This window comes from Pelodiscus sinensis, chromosome 26, assembly GCF_049634645.1.
Source record: "Pelodiscus sinensis isolate JC-2024 chromosome 26, ASM4963464v1, whole genome shotgun sequence".
In the NCBI taxonomy this organism is placed as follows: Eukaryota; Metazoa; Chordata; order Testudines; family Trionychidae; genus Pelodiscus; species Pelodiscus sinensis.
Window position 1 is genome coordinate 6,294,737 of NC_134736.1, and position 16,426 is coordinate 6,311,162.

Consider the following 16,426-nt stretch of genomic DNA (forward strand, 5'->3'; position numbering starts at 1 on the left):
TTTTCCAGCATCTTGTGTCAAATCAGTCCTGATCTGGGAAGGCAATTAACAACACGCACCCGCCAAAAAATTTCAAAGCTCAAAACGCATGAAAAGTTTCAGCTCACTGAACTTCAGACTAATATTATTGCCCTGCACACACACATAAACTACCGATTAATTTAAACCTGTGTCCTTTTAGACTACTCAATATGATTTCCCATCAAGTCAACTTCCACTTTGAAATACACTGCATGCCTGACTGACTGCAGCAGCAAATGACACATGTCTCAGTTTCAGAAGATTTAGTGTTTCTTTACTTACACTCTGGCATGTGACAAGCTTATCAATTTATCAGAGCAACCAGTGTAAATATTTTTCTTCTCTCCTGTTACCTCTCCAATATAATCAAAAAACTACAGAGAAATACAATGGAAATCTTTTCTTATTTGCAGTAATATAGAAGAGCAAACAATAACTCAATAACCAAGAATTCCAGGCTTTCAAGTAACAAACTAGTCTTGAGTTTTTGGCTTGAATCTTGAAAACTGCATTGCACAAGGCAGGCTGCTGACACCTTTATTCTACATTGTGAACTTCGAACTTCAATTTTTTAAAAGAGATCACGCTTAGCCTTGGATACACAACTTTCATGCTCTGGCTGCAACCGTGATCTGCTTAAAATACTATAGTGAAGCGTCACCAGTAGTACCCATGTGGGTGAATAGTGTATCACAGTTGTTCATATCCATGCTTTATGTTGATTTTGAATATTTTTTAAAATATTAAGTATTCAAACTAATAATATTTGTGTATTTGTCACTTCTTTAATCTACTTTTACCTATCATGCAGTATTTCTGTCAGAGTTGAAATTTTTCGCGTGTTATCAATATATATTTCACAATATGTCTGCTTTAACAATAGACCGTACTGTTCCAATGGAGATCAGGGAAAAGACTGACAAAAATATATCTCCTAAAAATTTAACAGCTAGGCAGAGGGCCCTTTTTTTTTTTAAACAAGGCTTTATTTAACCAATTCCCCTTGTATTTGAATAGTCTTCCTAACCATTCAAAATTATTGATCATTAAGGAACTAGTGGTTAAGATTCTGGACTTAGATTCTTGAGATTGAGATTCAATTCCCAGCCACGCTACGAATTGTCTGTGTGACACAGAGCACGTCAACAAAGGCCAAATTTTCAAATGATATTTACATGGCTAATGATGCAGATCGGCATCTAGTGAGATTTTCAAAAGCATCAAAGCAGGTTAGTCCCTTAGCTCCCATTGGTCTGTGCCTCCCTGCATCGTTAGACCCATTTGAATGCACATAAAATAATACAAATAAATGGAACATCAGCTAAAGAGACGTTAAATTCCATCAGGTCCTCCCCACAATGTAGCTGTCAGCCTGAGAATTCCTACCAAGGAACCTCATCCTGGTGGCATGCCAATTAGCCCAGCTTTTATCAAGATTCACTTCCAAGTTCTCTGGCCCCAACCTTAATTCTGTCATCTCCCGGGTCAGCTGGTTTGTGGTGTTACTGAAGCCCCAGAAATGCAGTTCTCTCTACAAGCCATGAGAGGGCAACCCACGGAGGGGCTTTCACTTCTCTCTTTTCTTCTGCCCCATGTCCCACCAGGAATAGTCAGGAGTGAGGAACTAATAAGCACCTTCTACTCTTTGCTCCCAGAATCAGAGGTGATCAGGATTATGTCCTTTGAGACTGTAATAGTACAAGTAGGGTATCCGGTCAGCGAGATTCCCTCTAAGCTACGCAGCAGCCTGCCCCCACAGCTGCCTAATCAGCCCTGCTCAGTCAGGCAACCCCATGCATAGAGCCCTGAGCCCCTGACTGGGTGGGGCTTATTAAGCAGCGGCAGAGACATGCTTAAGGAACCTTGCTGGCCAGCGTCTAGTTCCTTGCACAGCTCCAAGCCAGATTCTTTGGAGGAAGGTGTAAACCCCCAGGCTGTGCTGGAAGATTTTCTGACTGACCTCAGCAGACAACATCAGGCTCCTTTGTTGACGTGCTACTGGATAACAGCAAGTTTCAAGCAGAAATCCTCCCCCATTGTGTTGTCCTGACCCGCAGAACTGTATAGTGTCATCTGATAAATCATGAAGACTCTCAGAGGAGAACTCGCCCATACTGCATTAGATGGTCAATTTGTGGTCTCATTAATGGGCTTTCTGTCCGAAATTCGACGTTTTTACTTCTCCTGGAATGCTGGGGTGCTGAGACTGTCATAGCTGCAGCCTTGCATGTTGCGGCCTGTCTGCAGGACTCAACACACGGCACTTTCTGTGCTTCTGACACATTCCCGCTTTCCCACGAAGCATTACAATTATTGTTGTAAGTCACGCTGACAATTAGGGCTGGATCAGAGTGGATTATACCATGTGCTGCTTGCCACATTAGGGGCGGATATTTCAATTAAAAAAAAAAAGGAGTTTAAATGCAAAGTGCTAAGCAAACATCTGGGTAGATTGTTTGCTCTACAATCAAAAAACCCTAAGCAAGAGCAAAGGAACCAGAGTGCTGGTTCATTGCACAGTATAAGGAAACAAACTATTGAGACTTCTGAGCATAATTAGCACCGTAAATCAATGGGCCAAATATCTGACCTCTCTTAAAAGCAACAGTGTACTTACTAACAGTTTTTGCTTGGGTCTGTTCTTATCTCTTATAAAATGGTGTAAATCAGGAGTAAAACTAGTGAAGTTGGTGGAGTTATATTAGTGTAAAGCCATTGTAAGTGATACCAGAATCATGGCCAATCATAGAAATGTAGGGCTGGAAAGAACCTCAAGAAGTCATCAAGACCAGATCCCTGTGCTGTGGCAGGATCAAGTAGCTACACCATACCTGACAGGTGTTTTTCCAACTTATTTTTAAAAACTTCCCATGATGGGAACTCCATTACCTCCCTGAGAAGCCTATTCCAGAACTTAGCTACCCTTAGAGTTGGAAGTTTTTCTGAATATCTAACTTAAATGCAGATATGGCCCATTACATCTTGTGCTACAATGAGTGGACATGGACAACAATTGATCACCATCATCTTTATGAGATCCCTTAACATATTCAAAGACTTATTAGATCTCCCTTCAGTCTTCTTTTCTCAAGACTCAACATGCCCGTTGGGTTTTTTTTAACCTTTCCTCATAAGTCAGGTTTTCTAAGCTTTTATCATTTGTGTTGCTCCCCTCTGGATTCTCAAATTTGTCTACATCTTCCCTAAATTGTGGTGTCCGGAATTGGACACTACTTCAGCTGGGGCCTCCCCAGTGCCGAATAAAGTGGATGGTTCCATCATGTGTTTTACATACAACACTCCAGTTAATAAACCCTAGAACCATATCAGTCTTTTTTGCAGCTGCATTGATGACTCGTATTCTGTTGGGGTGTGTCTACACAGCGGGACTATTTCAGAATACCAGAAGTATCCCAAAATAGCTACTCTGTGTCTTTTGAGCGCGCCCGCTATTTCGAGGTCTATCTCGAACTAGCAGACGCGCTGGTTCATCATCCCTGTAACCCTCATTCCATGAGGGTTAAGGGATGTCTTGAAATAGCACATTATTTTGAAATTTGGCGCTGTTCAGATGTGCAAATTTTTGAAATACACAATTTCAAAATTCAATCGAAATAAGATACACAGTTTGCATAGCACAAATTGCATATCTTATTTTGAGTTCAAGGTGCTTTGGTGATTCGGTATAACCCCCGATCCTATTCAGCAGTGCTATTATTTAGCCTCTTATTCCCCATTTTGTAGTCACACATGTGACTTTTTCTTCTTAAGCTAAGTACATTAACAAAGACAAATGTAAAATTTCATTTTATTGAATTTAGAGCAATTCTCCAAATTTTCAAGGTCATTTTGAATTTTTGACCTGTCCTCCAAATTGTTTGCCACTCATCCTAGCTCGGTGTCTGCAAGATCTTGGTTTTCTTGTGGTTTTAATGAAGGCACTGTGAAAATGGGTAAAAATAAAGTTCGGTCTATTCAAGATGGACTTTGAATTTTAGAGGAATTTTATACCACTGTTTCCTATCTGCGCTAGGCTGGTGTATTCTAGTGAACATGCTGATTACTCTTGATTTGCAAGAATCCTGTGTGATAACAATTAACTTGGATACCAGGAACATGACCCAGAGTAACAAAAGTAATCTTCACTTTTCTTTTACACTGAGAGCATCTAAGGCCACATGAAACTCTGAAGAGATTTAGGAAGCAACGTGTCGAGCTTGTTAAAGAGGTCCGCTGTTTCAATGGCTGCAAAGGGCAGCAATGTCATGTTTGAGTTGTTAAAGGTCTAAGCCAGTGCATGCTGAAGTCAATGGGAACTGGCAAAAAAACAAGTTCAATTTTCCAGAACACGGTAGCGTATATTACTGATGGGGAAACTGAGATACACTGATGGGAAGAAATTTACCCCTGGGTCTCACCCTCCCAATCTAATCCTTAGCTACAGCCCATACTACTGATTCTATTTTAGTAAAACAAGCTTTCCATTTCATGTCTAATGTGGTCATTCATAGAGCTCAACACCTGGTTTGTAAAGCACTGAAGTGCTTGATTCTGGTGCTATCCACCTTTCCCAGACTGGTGTTACCAAAAGTGGGACTCACAAGATTCAACACATTGTAGTTTCAGCTTTCAGAATCATCATATGCTACTTTCAGAATGGGTGCTAAAAACATCACATCTGTGGCTGTGTATGGCAAAGGGCTTTTAGTGGAGGCAAGATTGCCAAAGGTGCAAAGTAGAGTTGAACATAAAAATCGAGGGTGCTAAAGTGACTTAGGAGCCTAAGCAGTCTGTGGGACTTAGTGTCTCAAGTCACATAGGTGCTTTTGAAATTTTAAACTTGTGTGCCTAAATACCATTTTCTTTCAACTGGGGTTGAGTTCCTAATTTTCTCAGGCATCTTTGAAAATCTCACCCCTAAATCAAATAATAAACTAGTTGGGAGGGTCAAAAAAGGTCATCAAAATGTCAAATGTTTGAAACATTTCAATCAGCTCTGGTCTCACGGAAATCAATTGTATGAAGGGCATGTTCATTGGGCCATAAAAGTCAGTTATCATTTCAAATGCACGTGACAACATGGTGTTTAATGCTGCATTTCAACAACCCGCAGTTGTCATTAACAGACAAGAAATAGTTGCAATGAAGGCTGGATTCCATTAAAATCTTTCAAAGATGTGGGAATCCCCTAGCAGTCATTTATCTTCTGCCATGAGATGGGCAATGGGTGAAGGAAGGACTTTCATACTAAATACCAGAGTTTTGACTCGAGTCCTACGACTTGAACTCGAGTTCGACTTACGTCGCCTAGGTGACTCGACTTGACTCCGGTTCATTGTTTGTGACTTGAGACTTGCTAATTTTGTTAAATCGACTTGATGAAAAAACTGTCCGAAAATGCTGATATTGATGGCTTGTACAAAAGTGACTTGACATTTTTAAAATTAAGACTTGAGATTCGACTTGGGACTTGACTCGAAAGTGACTTAAGGGACTCGAGACCCGACTTGAGACTTGAACTGTAGTGACTTGAGACTTGACTTGGACTTGACAAGGATGACTTGAGGACAACACTGCTAAATGCAATGCTGAAAACGTCTTTGTAGCATTGATGCACTGCAATCCCAATTCAGAAAAGATTTTTTTTCCCCATGCAGAGTGTAGTGACTTCAGAGAAACTGCTCCTAGCACATGCACAAGTCTTTGGAGGACCAAGGTTTAGATTGCAAGCTGTTTGGGGCAAGGTTAATCATTTTTGTTTGTACTGTGCCTAGCAGGAAGACTTCCTGAGTAGATTAAGTCTCCTCCTGAGTGGATTGGGATATAAAGTAATAACAAACAACTTCCCTCCACTCAGGCTGTGTGTCTTGTGTCATTCTTGCATTCTTTTCTTACTTCTAACTGCCTCTTTTACTTGGCTGTTTAGACACATCGACATTTTTAGTTCTCTTGTTTAAAAAAAAAGTGGGGTAAACAGTTTGAGCCTCTGTTATGGTGTGTGCAGGCATTTTGTTCTTGTTGTTATTTCTTTTAGTTTTCCATTAACACAGCTTCCTCATTTTTGTGTAGTTCCCCTTTTTTAAATTAAATGCTCCCATGGTGGGTGTCTTTGGCCTTTCCCCCCCTACAAGGATGTTAAAGCTTATTGCATTATGGTTGCTATTGCCAAGCAGGGTAGCTATGCTCACCTCTTAGATCAGAACTTGTACTCCACTCAGGAATAAATCAAGAATTGCCTCTTCCCTTGTGGGTTTAAAGATAAGTTGCTCCAATAATAAGCGAACCAAAGAATGCCACTGTAGCTAAACGGCCGAGTAAAAGAGGCAGTTATTCATGGTGTCTAGAAATAATTATCTCTGCATCCAAGGAAGCTGACAAATTGCTGGTCAAGGTGTGAGCAAGGTGTGTGTAGGGCCTGGAAGGGGCGGGGCCCCATGGAAAGGGCGGGTCCTTGTGTGGAAGGGCTGGGGCTGGGACCGACCAGCCGTCAGTGCTATGCGGACAGTGCCACCTCCCCACAGCCAGCTCCCAGTCACCCATAGTGCATTGCCTGGGGTCCTAGCAGTGATTGAAAGGGCTCAGAGCTCTAGTTACCTCTGAAATTACCAGGGCCTGGGGCAACTACCCTCTTTGCCCTCCACCTCCATCCATCCCAGCAGTGGGCCTGTCTGCATCCCTTCTTGAGGTGACATATCCTGCTCTCCTGAGTGCCAATCTCGTGCCCTAACCAGTAGATCATTCTAGTTAATTGCTAAAGCAATTAACTAGTTATCAAAATGACTTAGGGAAAAAGCAAGTTTAAGAATGTTGCAATGGTGCTAATATTTAGAAAGTATTGATTTCAATAAAAATTAAAACTGATACCGAGGTCTAACCTCAGCACCAAAAATAATCATTTCAAACATGTCGGCCATTTACAAAAATCTTTGTTGCCCCTTCCTTGTTCTAAGAGGCATCCCTTCAATCTGGCCCCCAAATCCTCTTGAGCAGAAGTCAAACAGAGATACATCTGCACTACCAACTCTTTGCTGGGTTTTAAAAACCTCCGCACTGAGGAAGCCAATTAAGGCAATTGCTGTTTCTTGTAATATGTTTTGAAATGTCCAATAAGAATTGCTATCACAGATTCTTGCATTGAGAACTGGAGGGGGTGCTCTGCAGATAGGAAGGCATTGCACAAGCATTGTAGTGCTTTGAAGTTGTCAAATGGGAGCTACATATTCACATTGTGGGACAATCAACCTCTAGTACAGCAGCCTGGCCACTTTCAACACAGGCCTGTAATTCCTATGAATCTTTAAAGCATTTGTGTATATACAAGGGAAGAACATACCCCAGCAATATTCAGTATGAATATCATTCCAACTCTGCTAAAGACAGCAAATTTTGATCATAGACCTATGTCTGTGCAATGGACATCTAAGATTTCCTAGCTACTAAATTACATTTGACTCTGATCTTGCTGCAGTTTTTTAGATTGCACATTCTGTGCAATATGCACTATTGATTCTGAAAAGAGAAAAAGATAATGAGAAGAAAAATGTTGCTGCAGTAGCTACCATAGTCTACTATATATTGTGTTACAATACAAACTCAAGCTGCACGAAAAAAAATATAGCTGGAGCTTCTTGCTATTTGATTTTGCAGTCCGTAATATACATTTTAAAAATCCATATTTTTACCTAAAGAAAAAATGACTATGCAATTGTCAAATAAAACAAACGAAAATATTCGAATGTGTTACAAAGAAAACATGATTGACTGTTGATTATCTCAGAATGATAGATACAAACAAAAGTCATCGTTGTTTACTCTTTGATCTCTAACCTAATGGAAAAGAAGATTCAACTTTGTTCCATGTTAGTCAACTCACTGGAAAACATTTAAGAAATTAACCTTTTCCGTTCAGGTATGTTGTATTATAGGTTAAGTGAATAGTTTAGTGAAAGATAGAGGATGTTCCTATGGTTGCAAAAAAACAAACATCATCTTCAGAAATATGCTTGCAGAAAATAAAAGAATTAAAAGAAACAGTACAAATTTATATGTTTGTTAGAAAAAGGACTGAACTACTTGAGGAAAGATGGGACAAAATAGAACAAAATTATTAAAAAAAAAATGCCTGGGTATAACGACGTCTATACATATAGCAACTTAGAGCCCATACTGCCTCAGCTCTGCTCTGTTCCCTTATCATTTATATCTGTCACTCTCTCTTTCAATACTTATGTAAGAAGTGAACTCATACAGTCAACAATTGTGTTTATCTTTAATAAAAGTTTAGTAACTAACGGCCAGATCCTCAACTGGTGTAAATCAGCATGGCTCCCATTGGAATGCCAATAGCTCCATTTACAATGGAGTTACGTTGTTTTACACTTGGCGAGGCTGTGACCCTTAATGTATGACTCATAAGCGGAGAGGTAAAGGAAGTTGTAACACTCCTTTTCCTGCCCAAAATCATTTTTGGTAAAAGTTGTGTCCATATGAAGTTAGATTAAAAAAAAAGTTATATCAGCCTTTACTTTAAAAAATGAAAACTGGCAAGTAACAACTGTTACCTTTGATACCGTGCAGCCCTGTGACTGTTTTTATGAACCACTCTGCCATTTGATTCAAAGTGATGAATGCCAAAACAGTGTTGCTGTCTTGTGTTAATATCCATGCTGGAATATTAGCATCACACATTTTAGTAACTGTCTCTCTCAAACTAGGTACTTCTTCGGAAGTAAAAATCTGCCATGCCATTCTAATAGTGACTTAGAGCTATTATTCTTATATCTACTGTAGCTACTGTATCTTCTTATATCTACTGTAATTATGAAAAACGAAGGCAATCAGAACTCACTTACATTTTTGCCAGTGCATATTCTGTGGCAGAACGGAGGCTTTTCTCTTTGAAGAGGAGAGTTTGGCTTTTTAAATCGCTAACTGTGTTTTACTCCTTTTACAAGTGATGTGATAACTGGCTGTCAGGATGTTTCCTTCAGCTTTTTAAAAGCCCTACGTTCCCGCTGAGCAACGTGATGTCATCACATCCTCCAACCACACATACTTTATATTTTCCTTTGCTATGTGTTGTTCTTCACCACATTATGCAGTTTCTCCAAGACTAGAGTGCACTGGAAGATATTATGCATAAAAGACACGTTACATCACCTAAACATTTTTTAAACAAACACTAAGGTCCGGAACCTATAGTCAATAGGATTTTTGCCTTAGCAAGGTCTATAAGATTATCCCATAAGATACTAAAGCAGAAACATACGAGAATCTTTTAATACGGTTTTTGATCTTCTGTTGTGTTGAGAGGAGCATATGTAGGGACAGATTCCAGCTGGTCTAAATTAACATGGCACCATTGACTTCAACAGAGCTGCACCAGTTTACACCGGGAGTAGGATCAGGCCCTTCAGTGCTTAACAGTTTTAAAATACAAGCCTGAGCAATGTTTTCTCCGGTCTTCCGAGAATCTCAACTCCCCAGGGTCACTAAATCTGAACTCATGAGGAAACACCTGTAAACACTTCAAGCCTCATTAAACGACGACATCCTTCATTTAAAAAAGAAACTCTGTTTTTTCTGTTTTGTTTTTGTTGAAATACATCATTTCCTATTAAAAAAGGGATGGCTGCAGAAATGAGTTACTAACTACCCCAAGTGAATTGGGGTCTTAGAGTATAATGCATGAGTTAAGGAAGCGAGGCACCTCTCAGAATCAGGACCCTATGTTGTACTACTTTACGTGTGTAGAATTTGTTTAAAATTTAACAAGAAAAGATGATCAAATCACATGCAGATTATAAAGTTAAAATGTATCTACCTCCTTCAAATATTTTCTCAGACCTCTCAGTATTAAATAAAATAAATAAATACAATAAAAATTTTGTATTTGCTTAATGAAGAATAGCATCTACCACATTTTCTGTATCCCATAGCTCATGGTGGCATTATTTAGCCATATTTTGCATAGCTATATTAGTGTTCAACTCGCAATCATGCAATGTAGTATCCTCTTTACTGTTAATGCTTAGTAACAGTAGGCATTCGATTACCTAACACTGCATAAGTAGACATGTAAGATAGGGACTGGTCCAATGCTCATTCAAGTCAGGCTACATCTACACCAAGTCAGAAAACCGATGTAAGCTATGCAAATCTACCTATGTGAATAGGTTGAGATACCACAGGCTCTGCACTGCAGAAGGGTCGATGGCAAAAACTCCCCCGTTGACTTTCTTGACTCTTCTTCTCCTGGGTAGAGTAACATGGTAGATGGGAGAGTAATCTGTGATCAATTTGGCAGGTCTCCACCAGACCTGCTAAATCAACTGCCGGTGGTTCAATCTCAGAGTCTTGATCTGAGCTATAGTGTAGATGTAGCCTCAATGAGAGTCCCTGAATTTCAATGGGGTTTTGATTATGCCCATAGTAAGAAAAATTCCCACACTCTTGTTATGTTTCAGTTACCAAAAATGTATTGCAATTTCCCCTTCAGCTAATGGAATTTTGTATAGCATTGTAACAGCACTTAACTCTGTATTATATATCAAATATATATATATTGATAACAACACTAACCATTTTCCTAACAAGCCAAGCCCTTTCAAAACCAGGGCCAGATTATTCCTGCACAAGCTAATAAGAGTTCAGTTTAAAACCAGATCCTAAAATATGGTCTCAAGGAGTTGCAAGGAGAAGTCAACTATGGTTTTGCTTGAGTAAGGTATAGTCTGAGCAAGAGTAAAAAAAATGCAGAGTACTTTAAAGAAATATATTCTTGACCAATCCTTATAAGGAAATTACATTCTGATATTGCTGTTTTAAATATCATGTTCAGAAGCTTCAGGGGGTAGCCAAGTTAGTCTGTACAGGTAAACTGAAAAAACAACAAATAGTCTGGTAGCACTTTATAGACTAACAAAACATGCAGATGGTAGCACAAGCTTTTGTGGGCATAGCCCACTTCTTCAGATGACTCATCTGAAGAAGTGGTAGAAATGTAGCCGTGTTAGTCTGGTGTAGCTGAAACAAAACACAGGACTATGTATGTATGTATCTCAATCCATTAAGATCAACATACTATACTCTACATAGTCCTGTATTTTGCTGAAGAAGTGGGTTATGCCCAGGAAAGCTCATAATACCATCTACATGTTTTCTTAGTCTATAAAGTGTTACCAGACTATTTGTTGTTTTTTCAGTTTAAATATCATGGTAACTGAAATTCATATTCAGGTTTCTTTCAAGGAATAAATCAAGGATGGCCCAAATTTTCAAAAGTAGGCATGTAAGATGTACATGTATATCTGCACACATTCAAATTACTTGCACAATATCTATTGTGTATGATTAATTCTGAGATTTCCACACAGACATACGTGCTTATGCAACTTGCACAAGTGTATAGCATAGTACATATGTGTAAATTATATATTATGCACTCACACAAAGTTCACACCTACAGGTGTAATGTAATTTTTAAATCTTATTAAACTATATCAACCAAAGTTAAATACTTTAAAAACATCTTTATATTGATACTTTCATTATCTGAAATTGTACAGTTAAAGTCTTGTTGTAGTAAATATCTCAAATGAGGAAGTTGCAAAGAGCATGTTATCCACAGATAAAAACAGCCCAAACTATTTTGGGGTTTGATAGTCAGTCATCCATTTCCATGTTTTAACACAGTTATAAGATAAGCCTTTGATGTATTACTGAAGAGCCACGCCTCAAAACACAACCCCATACATTATCACCGAGACTTTATTTGAGTTTGATAGAAAAAACACAGTACAAAGCAAACTAAAGGATCTTCCAATTTACTACATGTAATAAAAATAGCTTTGCTTCACATGATGAATATTATTACTCAGTGTTTGGTAGCAAGTAGAGCTTGGATAAGGACTAGTTAACTGACCAGACAAAATGAAAGTAACACAGGTAGCACGAGGGAAGCAACCAGAAAATATGGCAAGGATTATATCTTCCGTTAAAACGGAAGACATGTGTCTACTGCTTCCTATTCAAGTTCACGGTCTATGAGTATACCATCAGTTGATCCCACAGCAGCAATGACCCGAAGGCAGGAGCCATTTCTTTTGGATGCGCTCTCTTGAGCAGGCCTTTGCTCAATATTCAACTACTGCAAGGAGCGCCACATGGAGCCACACTATAAATCAACCAAATTATGAAAGTTGGTGGCTCACTTGCAAAGTGGACTTTCTCATTCTGTTGATGAGAACCACCTTGGAGTCACATATTCAGAGACTAAAAGGTTTACAAGCTCCACAATAATTAGATATTATAGACACAAAACAGCCTAAGCAATAATCATTTGCATATTTTAGATTAATAATGTACCATATACAGAGCAAGGATGCCACTTTCCGATGGGCTGAGAATAACATTCCTATACAGCATATGTAATTGCTCTGTACACACCAAGCACCCATCACAGGCTTAAAATCAGGTCCACCTGGACAGTTCCTTGAACTTGTACAGAATCGTATTGACTTCAGTGGGGCTCTGCATGGGTCCAGGGATACAGCTACTCAGACGTGATAGGTCTCAGCTTCAAAGATCCCAACCAAGGGTATACAGAGGAAGTACTTGTGTGCAAACAGAATGATATGGCGCGGGGAGTAGGGGGAGGGGTGAGAAAAGAAAAGCGTGCAGTCACTACTTGGAAGCCCCATCTGACAAGACAACAAATTCTTTACTATGACAGAGACTCTAATATTCTACTACTAAGTCTATGGACAGCACAAGAACTACGTCAGTGCTTTCCCAAAATTAGTTCAGAATGGCTGGGTTGCAGTCCCACAAAACTTCATACAGTATCCCCAACTCTAAAAGGACCACTATACCGGAGAGATTACAATAAAATATTGTAAAAAATCATGCAAGCAGGATAAAATGACATGAGATAAGGCAGAAGTGGTATGATCTCAGATCAAAACACATCAGGAAATATGTACCCATAGCCTAGACTTCTGCTAGCCTGCTACTGTACCAGGTGCCAAGAGAATAGAAAAACAAGAGGAACTAAAAAGCTAAAATTGTACATGCTACACCAGTCCAATATATAGCAAAATAGCCTTGTGAAAATGTTGGCTACATCCCTGTTTTATGGGATCTACTATTTTCAGCTTTTGTTCTGCCCTTTGAACCTGAGCATTATTCCAAAGTTTATGAAGTAAAGGCAAAAACATGTTTAATTACTATTGTATTCCCTGGAAGATAGCTGAGTTCATTAATCCATTTTTGACATAATAAATTTGCCAGTCCAGTTGACAGATGTTCTGATTTTTTAAATCACATGTAAGTGTTAATCACTCTATCCCAGACGTACTATACAAAAAAGCATGAATGCAAAAATAGTAGTTTAATATTTCAAAATGTCTTGTGAACTAAAAACACAAACAGCTGCCTCCTATGATGTGATAACTAATTTAATAAAAGAACACCCATTTATTAGCTCACGTGTGTATTTTAAGAACTGTTACACTTAGAAAAAGGTCATTCCTTTTCATCAGTCATAGATGATTGAAAAAAATGACAACTTGACCATAGTTTGAACAAAATAAATGCAAAAATCTGACTGAACAATAATAGACATTCAGATGGCATATTATATGATTTGCGTGTCTATTATTTCTATAACAGTAGCACCTAAATGTTTCATAATATACTAAGAGACAGTCCAGGCTCCAGACAGCTTGTAATCTAAATAAACAGGACCAAACTTACTGCCCCCATTTTATAAAAGCGGAATCAAAGCACAGAGAGATTTAGAAAATCCAGTTTTCTGGAATCCCATACCAGAGCCAGCAGGCAATCCTCCCTCAAAGTCACTTTCGACAGGTGTATGTAGAGTCAATGGAGCCTTACAAACAGGTGAAGGGAAATCTGGTTCACAGATAGTGAAGAGCTATTCTGAATATACAAAAGTGGGGAAGAGCTTAAAGAAGTGATCTGGACAGTACTTTACAAGTTTTCGCACAGGGCCCTGCCTTGGATTCCTGCATTAAAAGGTACAGACAACCCAGTAACCAGAAGCACAATGTGAAGGGCACGGCAGAGCAGCTTGTCCAGTATATAGTTAATTTGGTTCACGCTATTTGCACTGTGCAGAAAAAATGCATTTCCAAACAGGAGCTATCAATCTTCCAAAAATGCTCTTGTTCTCGAAACAAAGCAAAGGTCTAAGTGACGGGGCAACAAAATGGCAAATTGGAAAAAATAATCCCGACTATATATACAATATGATGGGGATTAATTTGGCCACAACTACTCAAGAGAGAGCTCTTGGAGACATTGTGGATAGTTCTCTGAAAACATCCACTCAGTGTGCAGTGGAAGTCAAAAAAGCGAATGGAGTGCTAGGAATCATTAAAAAAGGGATAGGGTATTCTACACTTGCACCTTTTTTGAGAGAGGGATGTAAATGCAGCCATTGGAAATTGCACATGAAGCCGGGATTTAAATATCCTGTGCTTCATTTGCATATTTGCGTTATGGCGCTATTTCAAAATAACAAACGCTGTTAAAACGCGGTTATTTCGAGAGAAAACGCTTCTCTTTAAATAGCTGGTAAACCTCATTGTATGAGGAATAAGGGTTATTTCAAGAGAAGGGTTTTCTCTTGAAATAACCATGTCTTAACAGCTTCTGTTATTTCAAAATAGTGTTATTTCGCCATAATGCAAATATGCAAATAAGGTGTGGGATATTTAAATCCCGGCTTCATTTGCAATTTTGAATGTCTTCATTTGCATCCCTCTCTCAAAAGAGGGTGCAAGTGTAGACATACCCTAAGGGGAGAGATGATAGAGGTCTATAAAATTATGACTGATATGGAAAAAGTGAATAAGGAAAAGTTGTTTACTTATTCTCACAATATAAGAACTAGGGGGAGGGGGGATCACCAAATGAAATGAATAGGCAGCCAAATGAAATGAATAGGTTTAAAACAAACAAAAGGAAGTTTTTCTTCACTCAGTGCACAGTTAACCCATGGAACTCCTTGCCAGAGGATGCGGTGAAGGCTAGAACTGTAACAGGGTTCAAAAAAGAGCTAGATAGAGTCATGGAGGTTAGGTCCATCAATGGCTATTATCCAGGATGGCTAGGAATGGTGTCCCTGGCCTCTGTTTGTCTGGAAATGGATGACAGGAGGGGGATCACGTGAGGATTACCTGTTGTGATCCCTCTCCCTGGGGCATCTGGTATTGGCCACTGTTGGAAGACAGGATACTGGGCTAGATGGACCTTTGATCTGACCCAGTATGGCCATTCTAATGTTCTTATATAAAGGTCTAATTCCAGCAGGAGCATGATCAAACCATTGTTCAGAATGATTTGAAACACAAAGTTATCAGGCAGTTTAAAGGGGTAAGTGATTTTTCAGGCTCCATTAAGTGATAGTTTAACAGATAATGCTGGCACGACTCCAGACAGATGTATAAGCATTGAAAGCAAAATATTACTTACAACAAAATTCTAAAACGAAATGTTTTGTTTCATCAGAAGCCTGGTGTAGGGAAAATTGCTATGAGTCAAGGTAAGAGCCAAATCATCACACCCAACTCAGAAAGATTCATTATGCGGGGAAAGAGAGACTTGTTTTGAGAGTGGTAATAAATTGCATGATGACTGTCTGGATAGTGCCAGAATTTACTGTGTGCTGAATGCCATCCCCGCTATGAGAAATACCAGCTCATGGCAAAATTTCCAGAAAAGGAACCTAGAAATGGCAACAAAGGTATCACATTCCATCCAACCTGCATACAGCAGGAAGAAAAAGACGAATGAATTCTGCAGTCCATATTCCCAGAGTCCTGTGTGGATACAAAATTGGTATCCGCATCCACATCTGCATCTGCACAAATGATCCATGGATATCCACATCGCGCATCCACCAAAATGAGCTGCGGATACTTGCTTTCACATTTGTGGATGTGGATACCTGCTTTTATGAAGCAGATATCTACGGATTTGCAGGGCTCTACATATTCAGTCAATAGTCCTCTTTTTTTCTTGGAAGATTTTTCCTGCATAAAGGAGCAAGTGAGAACTGCAGGATTTAAATGAGAAATAATTTTTTTTAAAGTCTCTCTCCCCCCCCCCATTTTAATCTAGAGGCTCTAATTACAGTCAAGGTCCACTGCATTAGGCACTGCTCAAACACACAGTAATAAGTAGATATTCCTTCTAGGAGGCAGCTGTTTGCGTTTTTTAGCTCACAAGACTTTCTATATGGGTAAAACAGTGTGGCTAAGCACAAAGAAAATATTATTATCCTCATTTTAAGAGGGAAAAATGAAACAGGGAAATTAGGTGACTTATTCCAGGTCATACAAGAAAGCTGCATCTGAGTTAGGAACTACCGCCAGGTCTC

At 39.2% G+C, this 16,426-nt stretch overlaps 1 protein-coding gene across 2 annotated transcripts in view; it reads right to left on the minus strand.

Annotated features, from left to right (window-relative positions):
* Positions 1-9,031, minus strand: part of POU2AF1 (POU class 2 homeobox associating factor 1) — a 28,180-nt gene extending 19,149 nt beyond the window's left edge. For both annotated transcript variants that reach the window (XM_075909304.1, XM_006111203.4), the window contains exon 1: positions 8,874-9,031. In XM_075909304.1, coding sequence (XP_075765419.1) covers positions 8,874-8,889 — 16 coding nt within the window. In that variant the 5' untranslated portion in view covers positions 8,890-9,031. The remainder of the gene's footprint in view (positions 1-8,873) is intronic.
* Positions 9,032-16,426: the final 7,395 nt, after the last annotated feature.